Genomic DNA, 23,175 nt, shown 5'->3' with positions numbered 1-23,175 from the left:
TGTCTGCTCAGGGAGAAATGCCCATATAAGGAGTTCCTTCCTCGACTACTCTCTAAAACTTGTGCAAACCTGAAGTAAGATTTTTGGCACATAAATGCTCTGTCATATGCAGTTTTTTAAAACCCAACTTTTTAACAGTGTAAACGAGTCTAAATGCACAAAAGCTTGAATAGTTCACCCAAAAATGAAAATTCTGTCATAATTTAGTCACTGTCGAGTAGTTCCACACCCGTATTAATTTTTTCGTTTTGCCGAACACAAAGGAAGATGTTTTTCGGAAAAATTTGTAACCAGGCTTTTTTGAGTCACAACTGACTTCCAAAAGAGTTTAAAAAATACCATAGGAGTCAGTGGTGACCCAAAACAGCAAACCTTTTTCGAAATATCTTCCTTTTTTGTGTTCGGCAGAACAAAGAACTTCATGCAGGTTTGGAACTACAGCCTCGGCGAGCATAGACAAAAAAAAAATCTACGTTTCATTAGTATTTTCCTCTCAGAAAGAAAGTAAAATGGGTGGCGGACATTGTTTTATGTCGGTTTATATAAAGAGCATGCAAAAAAAAAAACCATTATGAGATGACATTCAGCTTCGAAATGACCGAAAGTCATTCTGTGAATAGAAATATATTCATGAGGTCATGGGCGAGTAAAGCGATCAGTCTGCGGCTGATCCCCTTCACCTTTACTAGGAAAAGTCCAGGCTTTGTGAATCTGTCCTCTAAGCCTTCTGAGTTCAATAAGGCACCACTACATACTTGAATTATACAAGAAGATTATATTTTTCAAAGGATTTATTTTTAATACAACCAGTGCTCTACCTGGCGGCAGTGTTATCACAACATTTTTATTCAGTCTGATATGGAGAGGATTTGATAGAACTCGCTTTTTTCCATCGCCTTCGCCGCTCAGACAGAAACACAGGAATAACGTGGATGTTTCACAAAAACCCGCCCCACACAGTTTGTGCCGCAGACACGAATCCTATCTTGCACGTGTGATCGTGAAACGCAATTTTTTATGCATTGCATAGTAAACGTTCCCAGAAAATGAAGCTGAAATGAGAGAATCGGTCTCAATAGTAAGATGTCGGTTTGGTGAACTCACCCGTCTTTCTTTGTTTCAGACCCAGAGGGCCGGAGGTTAAAGGGCATTCAGAGGAGCACAGAGACAGGGCTGGCCGTGGAGATGCCCAGCCGAACGGTCCGGCAGGCGAGCCACGAGTCCATCGAGGACAGCATGAACAGCTACGGCTCGGAGGGAAAGTGATTATACATCGGTGCTTTACATAAATACTACGTTTCTTTTAAAGGAATAGCTCGCCCAAAAACGGTTGAAAACCATCAGGAGATCCAAGATGAGTTTTTTTCTTCACTGGCATTTAGCATTACTCACCAATGGATCCTTTGCAGTGAATGGGTGCCGTCGGAATGAGAGTCCAAACAGCTGATAAAGTGAAATGTTTGTAAGGAACTCTTAAGACACAATCATCACATCTGGGTCCATAATCCAGAGTAAAATAATTAATAATCCACTGACATATTGGTTTTGGGACTGTTCCAATGTTGCACATTTCACTCCTGATTCTGATAAGATGACTTCACTGGAGAAAGCAGTATTATGTGATGGTTTGAAGTTTAAAATATCTTAATAATAGATTAGCTTCTTACAGACACAACGCGAGATATTCATTGATGGACCGGACTGGTTTGAATCTCTGCTGATTATTATTGTGATGTTTTTAACAGCTGTTTTGACGGCACCCATTCACTAATATAAAAAAAAAAACCATTATCACAACGATGACTCTCTTTGAATGTATAAAGGTCAATACGGGTTTCTTCCTCTCAAACTGAAGAAGCCTGACAAATCTGTTATTTAGTTTGTTATCAGTTTGAACGGGTGATACATTTCGAGAGGATAAAAATAGGAAAGAGTGTTGCATTACACTGAAGTGAGATGAGAAAAACCTCTGTGGATATATTCTACTTCATCCACACAGTTCTTTCTTTCCTTCCTTCCATATTGCTGACTTTCTTTCTTTTTTCTTTCTTCTTTCTTTCTTTCTTTCCTTCCTTCTTTCTTTCTTTCTTTCTTTCTTTCTTTCTTCCTTTCTTCCTTCCTTCCTCCCAACAAAAGGTACAAAAGACAAGAGATATTATCTTTTTACAGCCTTAGTTTTTATTTTAAAATCATTTAATCTTCTTCAGTCTTCCTTCCTTTATTCTTTCATTCATTTTATTCTTCCTTATTTATTTTTTTTTTCTTCCTTCCTTCTTTTTTTCCATATCCCTATCTTTTTCTTTCTTTATTCCTTTCTTGCCTTCTTTCCCTTTCTTCATTCTTTCGTTCCATATTCCTGTCTTTCTTTCTTTATTTCTTTCCTTCTTTTTACCACAAAAGGTAGAAAAAACAATATATATTATTTCTATCTTTTTACAGCCTTATTATTTTTATTTAAAAATAATTTAATCTTCTTTTCTTCTTTTCTTTTTTCTGTCCTTCTTTTTTCATTCTTTATTTCCATATTCCTCTTTCTTTCTTTCTTTCTTTCTTTCTTTCTTTCTTTCTTTCTTTCCCAAACAAAAGGTACAAAAGACAAAGATATTTCTATCTTTTTACAGCATTATTTTATTTAAAAATCACTTAATCTTTTTTCTTTCTTATTTCTTCATTTCTTTCATCTGTCCTCCTTGATTCTGTATTTCTTTCTTTTTTTTCTTCTATTTTTCTTCCATTCTTTCATTCATTCATTCATTCATTCATTCATTCATTCCAGCAAAAGGTACAAAAAACAAAGATATTATTTCTATCTTAGTCAGCCTTAGTCTTTTTATGTAAAATTCATATTTTCAATTTAACAAAGCTAAATTAAAATCTAGAATCTCCTTAAATATGATGGTTGTGAATCAGAGTTATACTCTCAGGCCTCACATTCCCGTTTTATTGGTTTGGGATACATGGCATGTGTTATTGCATTACATTTTTCTAGAAACAGGGATGTTCATCCAGTAACTCTCAAGAGATTGTGCTTATATCTTATATCAAGCAATAAATAAAAAGGGTTCGAGGTACTCCCATAAGTTACATAACCGACAATATAAACCCCTCTCCTCGGTAATAAACCTTTTCTCTTTCTGAATGAAAGTCCTTCTGTGTCGAAGTAAACTCATTTCAGATCTGGACACTGTCTGAAGCGTCACATCAAAGCTACAGGTTTGGGGTTTTGCGTGATGTAGTCTTATTTTAGCTCTGTGGAAGACAAAAGCTGTTTAGCTTTAATCCCAATGTGCCAGAAAATTTGGATACATAAATGGAGAAGATATTTGTTGGTTTGGGCTTGTTTGAATCAGGGCTATTATTATTATCTAAAACAAAAAACACACTCTTGTTCATTGAAAATAACATTCATATACATATACATATACATATACATATACATATACATATACATATACATATATATATATATATATATATATATATATATATATATATATATATATATATATATATATATAGTAACTTTCTAAAGAAATATTTTTTTATTGCACATTTCAATTAATCTCAGTCACAATGCAGGGTTATTTTAACTAGGTTAAACATAACTTTAAAAACTATTATTTAATGTACAATTATTTAATTTCAAATAGTTGCCAAGTCAACAATCCTCATTTTTAGTTAGCTTGGAGCTGAAGTACTAAAATAACTAAATCACTTTATCATTTCAATGAACATATTCATTTCATACAACTATAAACTATAAATAAATAAATAAAGGAATTTTTATAATAACAGGTATTTTTAAAAAGAAAAATAAATGAAAAAATACACACAAAGTTAATAAAAGTGATACAGTAAAAAAAAAAAAAAAAAATATATATATATATATATATATATATATATATATATATATATAATATATATATATATATATATATATATATAAAAACAATGACTAGCACAATATTTTAATTCAAAGTATAATTAAATTAATTATCAACCATTAGACCTAAAACTATATCATCGCATTAGAAAATGCAATGAATATTAAATAGTTTCAAAGCCAGTGCCATTTATTATTTATATATATATATATATATATATATATATATATATATATATATATATATAGAGAGAGAGAGAGAGAGAGAGAGAGAGAGAGAGATTGTACATACATTTTTCTACAAAACAAATATTTGGTTCAAAATGAAGACACTTTACAGTTGCCAATAGCTAAAATAGAAAGCCTAAGAAAAGTTGCAAGATGATATAAGCTTTTTAAAAGTTTTTTTTAGACAAAATAAGAGCAGCTCATTAATGACAAAAACTTCTGAAATGTGCTCGCAGTTCACTTCAAAACAATATGTTCTGTTACATAATTATAACGATATGTTTTGCTCAACCGTTCTGCATACATTTTCCCTCAAACTCTTTGTCCAATACCCAGCACTCCATTAGATATTCACGAACAGGCACAAATGCCCCGCAAAGCTTACGTAATGTAGTTGGATGCTCTTCCTGCGTAGCTCCATCATGGGAGTAAAATCCAGCCCAATTCAGCAGGATTACTGCGCAGTTTATGGAGCATGGGGATTTGAGTTTTGGCTGCCACTGCTGAGGATATTTTACCATATTACATTGTATCTTATGCATTTCATGAATACATAACAGAGTAAAACATATTTTACATAAACACTCACTGTCGGTCTGGGCTTTGACAAACAACTTTTTTTTTGTAATATGTATTCGGTGTAGTGATAATTTCCATTGCATATTGTATTTGTGTAAATAGCCTTTGGGCTTTGTGCCTTTGACTATAAATGTATTTCAAATGTATCAGTCATTTCAAATATATGAAAAAATATTAAGTGCATATTATATTAAAATAATATTGGGATTTATTTGTATTAAAACATATTAAATAATAATATTATTAATTAATAATTATATATATATATATACATGTATATATGTATATATATATACATATATATATATATATATATATATATATATATATATATATATATATATATATATATATATATTTATTTTTTCAATTATTTTTTAATATTGGGATTTATAACAAAAAATGTATTAAAACATATTAAATAATAATATTATTAATTAATAATTATATATATATACATGTATATATATATATAAATATATATATATATATATATATATATATATATATATATATATATATATATATATATATATATATTATTTTTTCAAATAATATTTGAAATAATAATATTTAATATTAAAATATTCAAGAACATTATTTCTTTGCAATTGTCTCCTACAGAAAATGGTTTATAGTGGTTTCATTAAAACACAAATAGTGTGAATTAATAATGATGCACTTTCTCTGGTACTCTTACAAAGATCTGAATTTCTTTGCATCTCTGACCCGCATAGCTCCCACTTTTGTCAGTAAAAATGTCTTATTTGGGGAGCAAGAAGTGCGAAAGAGGTCACATTAGTGACATTTATGTAATGGACCTGTCAGAATGGCCTAGAAAGCGGGAAGCAGCAATCTAACGCCCTAATTATAACTCCAAAAGCAGAACTGCTCGTGGTGCACGGACCAAAAATATAATCATGTTAGATGTCCTGAATGAAATCATTTTGATGCATTTTAAACAGCCAGAAACTGAAATGCAGTGATGTTAATAGTGCAAAAGTAAATGCCCTCAACTTCCCACAGGTGTCCTAGAAAAAAATAACCACGGATTTGACATTTGACATCCCAAAAAGTAAAAAGTATATCTCTAGAGGTTTTTATTTAACGCCTAACAAATGCCTGTCCTTCATTAAAATCAACACTATTTCATATACAATAAAATTCGTTATTAAGTGTGCAAATAATTTTTGGGGCATCTGTAGAAAATAAGGATGTTGAGATCTATATTCAGTAAATTCTCAAAAAGATAGGAAAAAAATAGGAGAGATATAAATATAATTAAACTGCTGATCACCTTCTTTTAGGGTAGTAATAAGTTTAAATAAAAATTATTATTTTAATTCAGCTAGTGGCCAAGGAGATATACCTTATTGTCCTTGATATACTAACATAAAATAAAACGCATATGTAACATATAATTATATATTCAAATCTATTCAAATATAATTATATATTCAAAAACCATACAGACAGAAACACAATTATTAAAATGTACCTAAAATGAAAAAGCAAATAGAAAAGTAAATCATAATTCCAAAAATTGCTAAAACGATAACTCCATCACATTTAAAAATAAGTCACTGTATTTCATATCTATAAACATTTCCCACATACCTTCTACTTTTTTCCAGAAAACAGTAACTCTTGTGCTTGCATGCAGGAATGGAGCGTCTGTTTTAAAATGTTTGCATGCAACGAATACCAGAGCGGCAGAAGAGCGGCGCGCAGACAGTGATATATAAAGCAATTGAGAGCAGTGCACTGAGATGCCATGATTAACACATAACACAGACAAATGTTTATTCGAGTGACATCAAGAATGTGGCGTGTAATACGTGGAGCGCTGATAGGTGTATTTGTCACTCTCTGAAGCGTTTGTAGTAATGCGTGTGTGTTTACTGCTGACGCCAGTGCATGCAGGGGCCAGTGACTAATAATCACTCTCCTTTTGCCAGATAGAGTGATGAAATATCACATACGAGAGAGGAACAGGGTGAAAGCAATAGTTTGTCCGAAAATGAACGTTCTGTCATCATCCGCTCACCCACAAACCCGAGCGTCTTTCTTCTGTGGAACACAAACGGAGATGTTTTGAAGAAGAAAATAACCCTGACTCGTACGCCTCATTTCTGGTCTTCTGAAGCCATATGAGATGAACAGACAGGAAGCTGTTTGCAGAATCAGTGGCAAAAAACTGCTTAAGTCAAGTACAGCTCAGGTCTTTTTAAATATATTCTCTAACATGTAGTTTATTTGAGTTAAAATTGTGCTTTTAAAAAGTTTTTAAAAAATATTATTAATCATAATAATGTGTGCATGTGTTTTTTCTATTTTTATATATATATATATATATATATATATATATATATATATATATATATATATATATAATTTTTTTTCAAATACTATTTGAAATAATAACATTTAATATTACAATATTTAATATTAAAATATTCAAGAACATTATTTCTTTGCAATTGTCTCCTACAGAAAATGTAGGACTCCTACAGAATATATATATATATATATATATATATATATATATATATATATATATATATATATATATATATATATATATATATATATATATTCTATTTTTTTAGATGTAAGCCTATCATTTTCCAGTAAGATGTTCCAAATTTATTTAATAAAAAAATACAGTATCATTATTATAATTATGAAGTATTATTGCAATTAAAATAAATTTTATTCTATTTGGATGCTCAATACACATTTTCAGAATTACTATGAACAATATATATAATAAATAACCAGCATTTATTTTTTATTTATAATTTTTAAACATTAGATATTCGATTTTTGATCAATTTAATGCTCTCCTGATGAATAAAAGTATTAATCTGTAAGCATATACTAACCTAAATATACAATGCTGCATAAGATACAGTATATAAAATAATATCATATAAAATAAATCATCTTTTCAACTTTGTTATACAGTATAAATCATGTGGATAAAAACATTACATTGTTTACAATAAGTGTTAATATATTCAGCCATTTTTTTTTTTATTGTAACGATTTGGAAATAAGTTATATGAAGCACTTTTCTGCTTGTAATGGGCTTATATGGACTGGTTTGTGTTCCAAAAGGCTTGGGAGTAAATGATGACTGTTCCTTGAAGAACACAGAGAGAGACGAGCGGTTAGAGACACCAGACGAGAGACTAAATGATGAACTAGATATTGACGTGGGACAAAGAGACAGGATGGAGTGAAAAATGAGCGAGAGAACGAGGAGGCGATGAAAATGGCATCTCTCGGGATGCCCGGTCTGAGTATTAGGCATCAGGGTTGTCTGGACCCTCCCAAAAGCATTTTAAAAATAGACCTGTGCGGAGACGGCAAGCGAAAGAGACAGAGCCGGGAACGGGTGGAGGGGCGCTGGAGAGAATCGAGGTCAAACCGCAGAAAGAAAATTAATTATGAATCCATCCACATTAGTGTGGAGGATTATTGAGAACAAACACGCAGGAATGGGGATGGAGAAAGGAGAACAAGAGAACGACCGTCGCACGGAGAGCCAAATAAATATAAAAATCGATCTAAATAAAGAACTGCGACTAATGACTATTATCAGACAGGTTTCCTGAACTCGCTCACGTCTGCTCACACCTCCCCTATGCCTTCTCAGGCCTCTTTTTGGGTTGCAAAAGGAACGCATGCTTTCTTCATCACCATCTGTTTCTGTATGTAAAATAGAGATCTTGTGAAAAAATAAAAAAAAAAAAAATAGACCTAATTAATCTCATCTGAGCACCAGTGGCTGCCTTCTGTTTCCTGAAAAAAAGCAATATGGGATTATTTACCTCTGTAGATAGATCAAATTAAGACAGTTTCCTATGAAGATCTACCTAAAGTGTAAAAAAGAAATGATGTATAAAAAGAAAAATAAGAGCTTGATAATTGCTTCGTAAGTGAGAAAAACAGGTATATGGCTATTTTATTTTTATTATTATATTATATTATATTATATTATATTATATTATATTATATTATATTATATTATATTATATTATATATATTAATTAGGAATGTAAAAATGCAATAAATATAATAATAATATATATATATATATATATATATATATATATATATATATATATATATATATATATATATATATATATATATAATATTATGTATTAAAAAATATTAGAAATATAATGGATTATGAATACTTAAATTCATTATATTGTTAATATTACACACACACACACACATATATATGTATATATACAGAGACACACATACACGCTCATTAAAATTGGTACTCACTACTCAGTTCTCAATTAAAGAGTTTTTCATTGTGTTCATGAAATCATAAAATGCATCAAATTTGATTATGTTTTATTGTCTGTTTTGCTTTAAAATACTCGTCATTTTACTTGAAATATTGGTTGTAATTTAGTGATTAGTATTAGAGCTTGTCGGTTTAGTTCAAGGCTTAGAAGATGTTTTAGGAGGAACAAGTTGTTCCGAAAAATCATTCCAGAAGGCTGATTAAAAAAATGGGCAGTCAGTGTTGTGCTATTAGATGAAGGCCAGACCTCCTATTTCAAGAGGTCACGAGGGCGAACATGACACAGAGCATGCGGCTCATCTCCTGGAAACACATATACAGTACACTGAAGTGATGAATGTCTCAAATCTGCCTATAGGAGCAGGGAAGCAGTGTGATTACGTGGCTTTGCTCCAGCAGAGCGCTCGGCGCTATCAAAGCTCAGCTTCACTGTCAGGCTTAAAAGGCTGTCTGTCTTCATTACTTTGCCCTCCGCCCATCGATCCCGTCCCATCACAGAGCCTTCGCAGAATAAAGAGTATATTTGTCATACGTGCTTGTCTAGTGTCAATCTTCAAAGCAGGCTTAATTATTAAACACCAGTGTATGTTTGGTCCAGCAGACTAAATGCAGTAACACCGCCCCGTTTCTTCCCTGCAGTCTGAACTACAGTGGAATGTGTTTGGCATCAGACGCCCAGTTTAGTGACTTTCTGGACGGGATGGGACCTGAATTTGGGCCTTTTATTAAATAAAGGTTTAAATATCAGCCCTATAGTTCAGTCATGTATGCAAGGAAAGGTTTAAATCGTGGGCAGACAGACACTAGCTACAACTTCAATGGGTGAGTGCTTTTATACATCACATGTATGTGAACAGGACAGAATTTGGCCTTTTCTTTTATGAAAATAAAGAATTTTGTATTTAAAATGAAAATTATTATTATTACTATTTTACTTTTCAGTTTTCTATTTTCTATTTCTTGCCCTATAGTTCATAATATTGTGGTTATTAATGAAAGAATAACATTATTATGTATAATAAAAACTGTCTATGATACTTACTAATTATATATATATAGTATATATATATATATATATATATATATATATATATATATATATATATATATATATATATATATATATATGAATGCATTATTTAACATTTACTGTCAAAACATGTTTTATAGACTAATATGTAATACTTTGACATAGATGTCCACTAAAATCAATGGTTCCTAAATGAATAGTTTTTTCAACACATAAAATAAACATCCTATGCCTCTGTCTTTTTGCTTTGAATATTGTTTATAATTTGTTTTAGATATGTACAGTGTATGTAACTGAAGGGATAGAACTTGACTTTTTTTATGCAACAAGTGGTCGGTTATTGTCAGAGCTGCTGGTCAAAAGGTTTTTTTTTTATGACAAAATAATTAGATATATGAAAATAAATTAGATTTTGATGCTTCCAAAAATGTTATGTAAATGATAGAATTCAAATAATTATGATTATCAGTTTTCTAATTATGTTTCTGTAATTTTAAAGTCCCTGGCATGTAATTAATAACAGAACATGTTTATATGGTAGCTGTTTGGCCTAATCGACCAATCAGCATCCAGGACTTACAAATACAGTAAAATACGATAATATGGTCTATAAAATATTATTAGGCCTCATCGGTTAACATCATGCATGTCAACAAAAAAATGAACAATATATTTGTTACTATTACTATGTATTTATTCATATTTGTTAATGTCAATTAACAAACTATTCATTTATTCGTAACATTAACACGGATTAAAACTGACCAAGTACATTTGATTTCAATAACATATTAGTAAATATATTATTATGATTAGATTTTTCTTCTACATGTTAACTAGTATCTATCTAATGCTAACAAAGGGACTCTTGAAAATAATAAGATCAACAGTACGCTATTAAAAAGAGAGAAATAATGTCACTTGGCACCCGTTAATGTCTGCAGGAGATGTTGAGATCGGTCTGATGGAGAGAAACGGACAGCTGGAGGTGGAGATCATTCAGGCTCGAGGACTCATCATGAAGCCCGGATCTAAGGGCCCTCCAGGTGATTCTTCATCAGACTGATACAGCGATTACATTCATCTAGCCAGAGGACAAAACTGACTGCAAACGTTCATAGATTGCTTCTCAAACACACAAGTTTCTTTTAGATTATTCTCCCTTTCTTATCCGAGCATTTCATTATTCAAAAGCGAAGCATGTGTGTTCGGAAAGAAAGAGAGAAAATTGAAAGGAGACGTCTAAATCGGCGGCTCTTCAATATCTTGCGGATTTCAAGGATGCCGTTTGAATTAGTGTCTTTTTTTTTTGTTTCCTTCTTCCCTTTCAGCGGCCTACATTAAAGTCTACCTTCTGGAAAACGGCATCTGCATTGCCAAAAAGAAGACGAAGTCCGTCCGGAAATCGTTAGACCCCCTTTACAATCAAGTCCTTGTTTTTTCAGAGAGCCCACAGGGAAAGGTTGTACAGGTAAACCCCTTTTTTACCTTTTATTAAAGAAAATGAGGGTCGCTTGTGCAAAACTCTATTAGGGGTACATCTTTTAGACATCGCTCAAGCATTAGGGGTTATTTAGCAAGTATGAGCAATAGAAAACCTTATAAACCTTAGAATACTTGAATTTCTTAATGCGTTTGCGTTAAGGTGTCAAGCATTCCAGATGCATCTGTCCGCTCAGTTATTTAAATGAAGAAGAAAATAAGCTCTAAGTCTTTTCCAATTTGGCGTAATTTCTCTGTAGGTGACGCTCTGTCAGCGAACGATCATTTCTCACGCATTCCCTCCATCATTTAGCTCCACCGCAGAGAGAACCGGTGAAGAAACAGCGATGCAGCGAACGCTTTATTTTTAGCGGCGCTGAAGGAATAGGGGGAAACATTTCATATCTCTCCGAATTAGACGTTTTTCTAAGGACAACATTTATGAAAGCCCGTCGCATCAAACATTAAAGGTTAGAATAGACTGCAGGATGTTCAGGAACATCGGGTGGCGGGAAAAACATCATTTGCATGTGTTTGTTCACCGATGTATGTGGCGTCCTCCGTCCAAACATTCGTTATTGTTATGTAATGCATCTCAGGGAACTTTGAGATTGATCTAGGCCAAGTTATTCTTCAAACATTCATTATCATATTTGGAAATTCTAATTATTCAGTTTGTGCTGCAAGATGGATGAATCACACAAAATCTGCCAAGAATGTAAACGTTATATTACGTTTTATATACATAAAATAAAAGAGAGGGTTTTTTTTGCCTAAAGAAAATATAGCTTATTTTAAGGACCTTTTGTATCATCACATTTTTTTCATGACAAAGCACCCCCCCCCCCCCATTCTCATAACTGTAATATAAAAATATTTGTAAAACTTTAATATGAAAAAATATGATGTGCTTTTTCATTGTAAATGAATAAAAAGCTCCTTAAAATGCTCCTTAATGCTTCTAAAATGATTTATCATATATTATATTATATATTTATCATTATATATATATATATACCACACACACACACATACATACACATATATACATACAGCTGTATATATATATATATATATATATATATATATATATATACACACACATATTATATACATACATATATATATATATATATATATACATACATGTTACATATATATATATATATATATATATATATATATATATATATATATATATATATATAGTTACAATTGTTAAAATAGTTAAAATTGAAATTCTGAAATATACTAAAGGTTGTGAAATGTTTAAATGTTCTTTTTGATGCCATAATACTTTATTTGTCATGAACAGGTGATCGTTTGGGGAAACTACGGCCGGATGGATCGCAAATGCTTCATGGGCGTGGCCCGCATCCTGTTGGAGGAGCTGGATTTGACAAACATGGTGATTGGCTGGTACAAGCTCTTCCCCACCTCCTCTATGGTGGACCCCACGATGGCGCCGCTGATCCGTCACTCGTCACAGCTCTCTCTGGAGAGCACCGTGGGCCCGTGCTGCGAACGCTCATAAGACTAACTACTAGATTTAGTGTTCTCTGGAAGGGCTCTCACGGCCCCCTCCCCCACCCCGATCCTAAGAGTGCTGGTTGTGCATGACGGCGGCACCGGGACCCTCTGGAATGTTCTAGAATTTCTTCAGAACAAATGACCTTTCTGGAATATTCCAGAATTGACCACAGAGGGGATGCTCTCTTTCAGCCTCTGAGAAAAAAAAGACTTCAGGGCAGGCAAAGGATGCAGGCCGGACGTCTGGGCTTTATTTTAGCTTTCAACACATTAGCTTGTGGTGGTCTGTACGAGGAATCGTCCTCCATTTAGAACTGAAAGCAGGTGAACGGATGGGTTCGTGCAATATGACACGCTACAGAGAGAAGAATGTATCGGTAATAAAGGTGCGGGTTTGCATTCATCTTCTCGTGTAATTAACAATACAGGAATAGATATACGTCTTAAAAAGATTCAATATGTGTCGTTTGAAAAGAGTCGATGTTTGTAGTTCATGATTTCGGATCTTTTTCCGTTCGTGTCTCTTCCGTTTCGTCTTTCTCATTACTGAACAGTGCCAATGCTGCCAGCAAGTGGCTTTATTCGCGGCTGGTGTCTATATTCGACTGACTGCAGGCTTTACGAATCGATACGTAAGCAGACACATATTCGAAAAGGTCATCTTTTCCCAAACAACGACAATGTCGTCGTACGTTTTTTTCCCAAACCAACAGCATATGGATGCAAGGTGCTGAAGTAACATGGCGATTATGAATGAAATGATATGTTATGGCAGAGGTGAGGTTTTTAAAGAGCTATATAAGCGATACACGAGTGACATGTATATAAAATGAATGAATTTAAATTTAAAAGGAGATACAAAAAAATATGAAACGCGTGCAATACATTATTTCTAAAAAGCACAGCATAGGCCTAATCCAAAAAAAAAAAAAAAAATGGTCAAATTAATCGCTGAGGCCAATATTCAGTCTACCACTAATTATTAAGACATAATTTAGTTTTGCAATTTATAATCTTAAATGTCTTTCTTATAAGCAACTGCTAGTTTGGCATAAGCCAAAGCTGACTTTCTTTACATTCTGCTATTATTTGTGACTTCGGGATGCAGAATCCTTAGTAGCAATGATAAGGCTGTAGCATTAGATAGTAGCATACGCATGAAAGGCATCTTAGTTTGCCACCATCTAATGAGATTTTGCATGGAACGGATTGATACGGGATTACCGAGGGGGGTTTTTTTTTTCGCTGGCAGTCGAGCAAACATGTAGCAGCGGACGATCAATACTGTTACATCGCACCGAGATGTGCCGCGTGCCGTCCTGACGCAAGATTAATAAACGTTTTCATACGTCCTGAAAAACATTTCTACGCGAAGCAAAACAGGCGTTTCTGCATAGCCAAGAATTTTTACGTCCAGCATAAAAATGAGTATTTGTGAAAAAAACAAAACAAAAATAAAAAACGCACTAGTCACCGCTAGATAAGACGATTTTTTTTTAAAAAGATGCATTCCTCTCTGAGAAGTTCGGGAGTGATGATATCGATGAACGCTGAAAAACGTACCTCAACGTATGTCGTGAAGGCCATATAAAGCACTGCCACATTCTTTTTGAAGACTTTAATGTTCATCGTCTTAAAAAGCAATAACTAAATGAATTTTTGCTCACTTTATTTGTTACAGGGAGTAAAGCCAGACTGTCTCTGCATTACATCAGAAACTTCTGCATCCATGTAGCAATAGATACTCGGTTTTAGACGAAGCGCTGAACGTCTGAGATCCTCGAGATTTTAGTGCCATTTCAAATACGTGTTGAAGAGCTAAAAAAATAAAAAAATAAAGCATAATTTAGAAAACTCCTTTTGGGACAATATAGTGCTATATATATATTAATATACATCAATTTAATTCAGCATCGTTTCATTGTTCACAGATGTCGGTCACTGTATGAAAAACTACATATTTTTTCGGTCTGTTTATTGTAAATAGACACCTTTAGTGGGTAAACAATAATAAATCCGATTTGGGATGTCAATATTGAGTTTTTTAGGCTGTAAGCAACACATTTCTCCTGTTTTTTTAATCAGCATGATATTATTGCTGATATCTGGATTGGATATATAGAATTGCTTTCAAACACCAAATACACTTATAAAAGAATGTGATTTATAGAGTTTCGAATGAAATAACTCCACAGTAGTTTTTTGTAAAGCCTTAACTTGTAAACCAGAGGTCTTAAAAAAAAAAAAATTGCAGTTGTATGGCGGAGAAACGAGCATGCAAGAATGTCATTCTGCTTTTATTTCTATTCATTTTTTGTGTTTACTTTAAACTGGTAAATGGCCTTTTGTCATCACACGGTTTTGTAACTAATTAACCTTCTACCGTATCAACTGTACTTGTTGATAGGGCAAAATAATCAACGTATTCCTGAAAAAATTGGACGCTGTGATATTTTTCTTTGTGGAGATACTCGTTTAAAAACCTTATTACTATTCATTCTATGTAAATTTGAATTGGTAAAATAACGTCACTGTTGATTAATGCACAATTCAGTGTATTGTTACTCTGTTGAAAATGGTTATACAGAATAAAATAGCTCACTCTGATTTACAAAACACGCGTTTGACTGATGGTTGCCTGATGCTTTGTAGGTTTAGGAGGAGATTTACCCTGAAACCGTCTGATAATCTTCGGCAGCTAACACATAAAGCTTCTTGCGGCCGTCAGAGAGAATCAGATATTGAGTGTTATAGTTAGCCTGTCTGTCTGCTGCGCTCAAGTCTTTATCAGGAGACCAAATGGCTTTTGAAGAGTTAGATCAAGGATAATTAGATCAAGCACACTTGATTTGGGAATTGAGCTGGATGTTGGTATTTTGGGGATAGTTTTATTATCAAGGAACAGATGAATAATCTTCTCCCTATTTGATGTAATTACAAAGAATAAAGTTTCCTTTACATGCATTATACAGTATGCATCCCACAAACATATATATATTTTATATAATATACTATAATATAATATAATATTATATATGTATATATATATATATATATATATATATATATATATATATATATATATATATACACACATACACATATATACATATATATATATATACATATATTATATTATATTATATTATATATATAAATATATATATGTGTGTGTGTGTGTGTGTATATATGTATATATATGACTAATATGGTATTAATATACATGACATCTGTAGCATTTATAAAATGTACAAATATATTAATAATACTTTTTAAATTATTCAAAATACAAAAATTTACAAAATGTTAATTTTATTTAAAAAGATTCTTGATATATCTTGACATTTATACATACAAATGATCTACATGCATATTATATTATAAATAAATATATATATGTGTATATGTATGTGTGTGTATATATGTAGTAATGTTATAATGATGTTATGCTCATTTTAGTAATAACATATTTATTATAAGTATTACAGTTATATAATATTGTTATATTTACATTATTTGGGTAAAATATTTAAAATATTAAATATTTGGGTAAAATATTCCACTAAATGACTACATGTAAAGATAACAATAATATTACTACTAATTATACATTTTGTCCCCAATGCACAAAACAGTTAGAACAAAAAAAAATAATAATACTATTGAAGCCAAATTCAAACTTTTGACCTTCAAATGATCTTATATACAAATATTATAAGTGAATTAGGGATTATGAGTGAATTATTGTGGTTTTATTTCATCTTTTACTGACAGGAAAAAAAATCCACATCATTTAAATGCATTTGTTGTTTTAAACTACATTTGACAGTATATTTTTAAATATTTATAACAAATCCTTCTGTAAGAAGACTATCATGCTTTCATTTTGAAAGAGGATATTAAAAGAAGCAACAAACACTGACAATAAAACAACAGCAAGTGTCTAAATGTAGACGCAAATTAACAAAACGTTCAGATGAGAAATAATGCAAAGCAAAAAAAAAACAAAAAACAGACACTAACCCAATATTCTCACAAGACCAATCTGATTTGTCATTGAATTACAAGCATGAAACATGAGATGATTTCCAAAACACGTCTGGGCATCCTTATATCCCCTTGTGTAAACCGTGAGAGAGGAGTCGCATTTTCACCATCTCACATATAAAGCTCCTCGGCACTAAAACCAAATCCACTTTTAAAACACGTCATGCACCAGAATGCATGATCTCGGAGAGTTCATCAGTTTTCTGGAACGTTCTCAAGGTTCTAACATTTCATCCTGCTAAATAAAATTATAAATAGAGAGCTAATTTGAAACTAGATACCTAGAATCTAATTTAAAATCCTTTAACTACACTCAAGTTGACACTAGTTAGTTTATGACTATGTATCTGGTGCAAAAAAGTCATAGAAACGATCATTTCTCGAATTTGAGCAGCTTATGCAATGCATGAATAACAGTCGATTTTAGTGGAAAAGCTACAGTATTTTGAAAACAGCTGAAAAATAATAAGTTACTGATTTTACCTACCCGATCTCATCAATGATATAAATAGTAGGACCAACACCAAAACATTTGGTATTGATATGCAAAAATGGACTTTGAAGTGTATATGCTTTATGATTAAGGTTGTGGGGTAGATGTGTATCATATGCATGTAAAAACTGTATTATTATATGAACGCCAGCCAATTTTTTAAATCAAATGCGTGAGAAAATGGCATATTATATGCACGCAAACTTGTGCGTGTCAAACATATGCCCAATCTCATAAGACCGGGTATTTTACACTGCAACATAGAAAATTACACTAGTAATGTGATTATAATGTCATCATCCTGGCCCTTCCAGAGCATCTCGCCCTCAAAGTCCACCATCTTGTGTTTGCGACAGCGCAACAAAATTCCCACAACTTTATCGGAGATTTTGACGTAGCGGTCGAACAGGCGTCCGAAGCTGACGTAGATACAGCCGTCTTTATCTCGCTGGCCCATGTCGCGTATGATAAAGCACATCTCCTCCATCTCGCGGTAGATGTGTTTTTGGGCCCGATCGGCTCGCTGGGCTGTTTTGGAGCCTTCTTTGGGCCGGCCGTATCCCGCGTCGCCCTTGTGGAGTCGAATGGCCATGGCGTGGTCATAGTCAAACTCTTCGCTGAAGGGGTTGAGCTTCTGACCTTCAATGTGGTTGTCAGCGAACCGCTGCTACTTGCTCCTCAAGTCGTTCATCGTGGCTATTTTGATCTGAGAGGACAAGTTTCATGTTATTCAGGACAGCATAGGCACGTCACATATGGGGCACGTTTTAAAGAATTAGATGCCAAAAAAAGAAAGATGAAACGAGATGAATTTGCTTGGTTTATTGATTTCGTCGCATATATGCCGAAATGTATAAACAAATGAATTAATATTTTAGCTATAATATATATATAGATAGATAGATAGATATATCATGAAAAATTTATCATTTATAATTATTATATAATTTTATATATATATATATATATATATATAAATAAATAGTATACACACATATATTATGTAAATAAAAATGTATTTTGGATGATTTGAAAATTTATAAACCTTTGTTTACAATAATATATTATTCAGATCTTGTCTAAGGTGTAGACAACCTGGTTTGTCGGCAGACAGTCATATTACACTACTGTCTGCCTGACATGCCTGAACATTACTGTTAAATATTTCTCAGGATGTCTTCAAGCGGCACTTGTTTCACACAGGCGCCATCTGAACCCGTGCAAATGCATCCTTTGAAACGCTAGCCGGTGAATCAAATACCACTGTGACACAGCTGTGATGGATCTCACTCATCAAGTTGAGGGTGAGCATGCTGCTTTTTGAAGGTCAGATGTAAATGATACATCACTGTTTTTATTTACATATATTCCATTGCAGCAGAACATGTCTGAGTCTATGATGGAACATTATGCTGCTGTGAAAGTATAGTTGGACTGTGATTTGAGCTACAAAGGCTCTAAAGCTCAGCTTGCGATTATTATTTATAGGAATACATCTATATATTACAATAACGCTGCTGTATGGTCAATAATTAATTTTTTGATTAAAGCCTTGAATGAATAATCTGTTCATTTGCAGTTAACTGTGATTCTTATGGTTTCAGCCAAAAAAGTCATTCAAAATCCCCTATTAAAACGCATTTACTATGGATTTTATGGATGTATTTTAAGAGACTATTTAAATGAATCTTGCCTCTAACCAATCAAAAAACATTCATTAATATTTGCATTTTAACACTAAGCACACAAACATGTTCAAGTTTATTGGTATAGTGCATTGAATGCCGCTATAATTAGTTTGTTTTAAATTTTTATTTTTTTTTAAATAGGATTATAAACTTTTATTTTACATTTACCGGTATGTTACATTATTTAATTAATAATAAAATATGACTTATCTGTGTTATTTTTTGTTTTCTTTTATCAGTGCAGTTTTGATCTGGTGTGACTTCTAATATAAAAATAGTTCTAATAGACATACAGGCAAAGTGTGAACACAAGGTATACTCCATTTAAACTAAAGATATAATTTCTAAGTGGGCGGAGTTTGTGAAAACAGCTTTTGGCAATTATCACAAATAGCATGAATTGCACAGATAAACGTACCTTGTGTCTGTTGACATGTTTTTTCGGTTCACTCTCATTCTGATCGCTGTTGTCGCTCAGAGACGCTTCCTCACCAAGACCACTGTCTTCAGCATCTGAAAAGCTACTTCGGGATCCCTCTTTCCGCCCAAGCACTTTCGCCAAAGTCCCTGTTTTCCCACCACAGTAGCGTCTCCTGGTGGGAGATTCGTTGCCGAGAAAGTTTTTGGTGTCCTCTGATGTGAGCTGATTGGTGTTGATCTTCTCCTTGATGATGCTCACTAGGTCTTTCCCGAATTCGTTACACTTTGGCGTGATGGCTTTAGTCACCGTAACGGTCTTGATCTGGTCGTCCTCACCTTCTTCGCCGTTCACCGAAACCGTTCGAGTCGTAACCGAGAGTTTCATCTCGCTCTTCTCCTTTTGCTTTTCCTTCGCATCTTCAATGATGGTATCCGGCATCCATCCGCTCGGGATCGTGTCTTGCTTGTCGGTGTGTTTGTTCGCCCAGCTTTGCCAGCTTTTGGCGAGGCTGTTCACCGTCGAAGCCACCTTGATCTTTCTGACGGCCCTGCTGAAAGGCCGGTTTTGCTGGTCTGCAGCAGTACTCATGGTTCTTGATGGGTTTCCTGGTTTGAAGAGGGTCAAATCTCAAGGTTCGTAATCCGTTTGACCACTGCTGGTGGTCACCGGGGTCTTTTATATGAATGGAAAGAGGAAGTGTCTTCTGAAGTGGGCGGTGTGGCATTCCTTTGGATGCACATGGTGTCCACTGTGACCCCAAACATGCTAATGGAATTTCCCCAGTGGAATAACAGGTGGCCACGTTATGACCAACCAAAAACACTTCTGTCCAACCGTGCAAAAATCACTCCTGACATCACACCTGACTGAGTCTCTTGTTTTAGACGCACCCATGATCTCACCAGACCCTAAAACCGCTCAAGGACGCCTATAGATTCTGATGAAACGGCTACAAATGCATGCTCCCTCTCCGCTGCCGTGGCATATTTTTGTTCAACGTGCCAGAACTCAGTGTGATGATCTATTTTTGCAGACTGGGTGTTGAGTTGTGCATGTGCGCGCTTCTGTTGATTGATACACAGGCCTGTTCTTAAAGCGCAAGCCAAGCTATTTTAAGTAGGAGTCGTGCTGAGGGAAAACTTAGGATGAGCCTTGGATTTGCACATCGACTCTGTTTCATTTATACCGCTTTGCAGATAAAACTGTGATTAGTATTATTAGAGTATTAATCACCCAGACATTTTCATAAGGTTAACAATTAAACAGCTAGGGTTCTTTAGAGATCATGTGCAAAGCAGGGGTTTGTAACAACTCAAACCAAAAAAATGGCCTGCAGATGAGTCTCGGTCATGTTAATAATTGTGCGTAATGTTAGACTTGTTGTGCAAAACAAGAAGAGAACCACTGACTTTACTTCTGAAATTAATTATTAAGACAAAAATAACTGCAGCAACAGAACTAGTAGGTTCTTGACTGGTGTGCTGCATTTAAAAGAAATAATGTTTCTAAAATCGATACTGTGCATAATTCATGGATGCATCATAATGCATAGTAATATCAATTAATTTCTAAAGACCTGTTTACTTTCGCCCTTTGTTGGGCCGCCATATGTAAGAAATGTAACATAAAAATCTAGGTTGTGACGTGAGACCCAGTTCAGACAGCCTTATACAACTTGCTAACGTGAATCCTGCCCTAGATAACTTCAAGTGATGCTATACCTTAATTGCTCAAGGATTATCAGAAATCTGTGTGCGATAAATATATCCCCGCCTCTTAAATGTCTTCGCTTGTTTTTAGCTCCCACACAAGATCCCTGAGTCTTTGGGGACAAAAATAAAACGACTGTCATTTTGGATGTTGTTCTCATCTCTTCCTGCTTCCTCTGGCTTTTGGTGACTCACATACGGAGGAGTGTACCGAGGAAAGAAACCGTCACTTATATCACCGCTAACACCACCAGCTGGATGCACTTACTGGCTCACAATGCAGCTCAACACACTCGCATTAATGCTCATTAAAAGCTTCACTGACTGGCCGATGTAGCATCTCCTAATGTATCTGTAAGAGCAAGGCATTCACAACCGGCTCAGACGATTCATATTTAACTCATTCTGAGACATAAATGGCTTTCTGTAGGAAGAAATAACAAAGGAGACTTATCGACCGCTTAATAATAGCTCTAATATTGCAATCGTTAATCTCAAAAATTTAATTATAAGGAGAATAAATTGAGCCTTTTCTCGGTCTACTGTTTTGAAAGAGATTTCAACATCAAATATTTATTCCCTGTTGAAAAAAAAAAGGACCAGCATAAACCAGCAAAGGTCCACCTTAAACCAAGGGACCAGCAAAGGACCAGCTTAAACCAGCAAAGGACCAGCCTAAACCAAGGGGAAAAAAAGAACCATCTTAAACCAGCAAATGACCAGCATAAACCAGCAAAGTACCACCTTAAACCAAGGGATCAGCACAGGACCAGCTTAAACCAGCAAAGGACCACCTTAAACCAGCAAAGGACCATCAACCCACTTTCAAAACATAACCAGCATATGCCGTTTTTTCGACAAGGTCCAGATTTCCCAATTCTCACCATCAACTTGAACATTTCTAATCTGACTCTTTCCTGTCAAATTAATCAATAACTCTACTAAAATTTCTATATGAAAATCTTGCATGCCACTCAAATGTCATCATTACCTTTGTATATTTACATATTTACATATTGTAATATAATTGAGAACTCTATTAAGGCTCAATTGTCCTAGACGTATAGTACAACTCCCAACACACAGCCATTAGCATCGAAAAACACATTACAATAAATGTGCTTTATAATAAATGACATTGAACTCCATTTTCCAATAATAACCTGGATGCACTTCTAATCTTGCTTGGGCATTAGTGCAAAGATTGAACTGCATATAGAATCATTTCTTCTTTCACGCAGTCGTCTCATTAACAGACCATGAGTAATGGGCTAATCAACACTGTGCTAGGCTATGACGTTAGCCCTGCACAGTAGTCAGTCTTTTCATTGACAGCGCTACATGTCAGAGCGACTAGCTTTAGTGCACACAGCAGTAGTGGTTTGACAGCTTGGGTATCATTAGAAACCAGCTTGGATGAGACAATTAGTGTCCTCGCGCTCCGTTTGGTCCTCGTAAACAAGCCAACCCTGCATTTTAGCACACAGCTGTATCGCTAATTGTCTCTGCTTATGCTAACCGGCAAAAACATAGTATTTCATAGAAAATGATGTTAAGGACCGCCTTATTATGTTTGGAAATGATATTTATGTTCGCACATTGTGGTAGCCCATGCTTACAAAAATGTACCATGGTATTACCACGTTTTTAGCTGGTCTCAATTCCTGTTAAAATAAAGTTATGTATGCAGGGCTATTTTTCTGTTTTGGAAATGTGAGGAATGGACTCTAATAATAATGGGTTACCACCTAGCAA

At 33.9% G+C, this 23,175-nt stretch overlaps 2 protein-coding genes across 2 annotated transcripts in view; one reads left to right on the top strand and one right to left on the bottom strand.

The window, feature by feature from the left end:
* rims4 (regulating synaptic membrane exocytosis 4) overlaps window positions 1–15,678 on the top strand; it is a 29,491-nt gene extending 13,813 nt beyond the window's left edge. Inside the window, exons 2-7 of the mRNA XM_043242922.1 lie at window positions 1,124–1,262; window positions 9,660–9,734; window positions 9,805–9,842; window positions 10,995–11,096; window positions 11,382–11,521; window positions 12,848–15,678. Coding sequence (XP_043098857.1) covers window positions 1,124–1,262; window positions 9,660–9,734; window positions 9,805–9,842; window positions 10,995–11,096; window positions 11,382–11,521; window positions 12,848–13,066 — 713 coding nt within the window. The 3' untranslated portion in view covers window positions 13,067–15,678. The remainder of the gene's footprint in view (window positions 1–1,123; window positions 1,263–9,659; window positions 9,735–9,804; window positions 9,843–10,994; window positions 11,097–11,381; window positions 11,522–12,847) is intronic.
* Window positions 15,679–16,792: 1,114 nt separating this feature from the next.
* Window positions 16,793–20,371, bottom strand: abraa (actin binding Rho activating protein a). Its single transcript, XM_043242939.1, is given in 2 exon segments — window positions 16,793–18,308; window positions 19,709–20,371. Coding segments are annotated over 2 exon segments (1,029 nt in total). The 5' UTR covers window positions 20,300–20,371; the 3' UTR covers window positions 16,793–17,870.
* Between the last annotated feature and the right edge of the window lie 2,804 nt (window positions 20,372–23,175).

This window comes from Puntigrus tetrazona, chromosome 6, assembly GCF_018831695.1.
Source record: "Puntigrus tetrazona isolate hp1 chromosome 6, ASM1883169v1, whole genome shotgun sequence".
Classification (NCBI taxonomy): domain Eukaryota; kingdom Metazoa; phylum Chordata; class Actinopteri; order Cypriniformes; family Cyprinidae; genus Puntigrus; species Puntigrus tetrazona.
The sequence above is the reverse complement of the archived record's forward strand: the minus strand, read 5'-3'. Positions and strand labels throughout refer to the sequence as shown.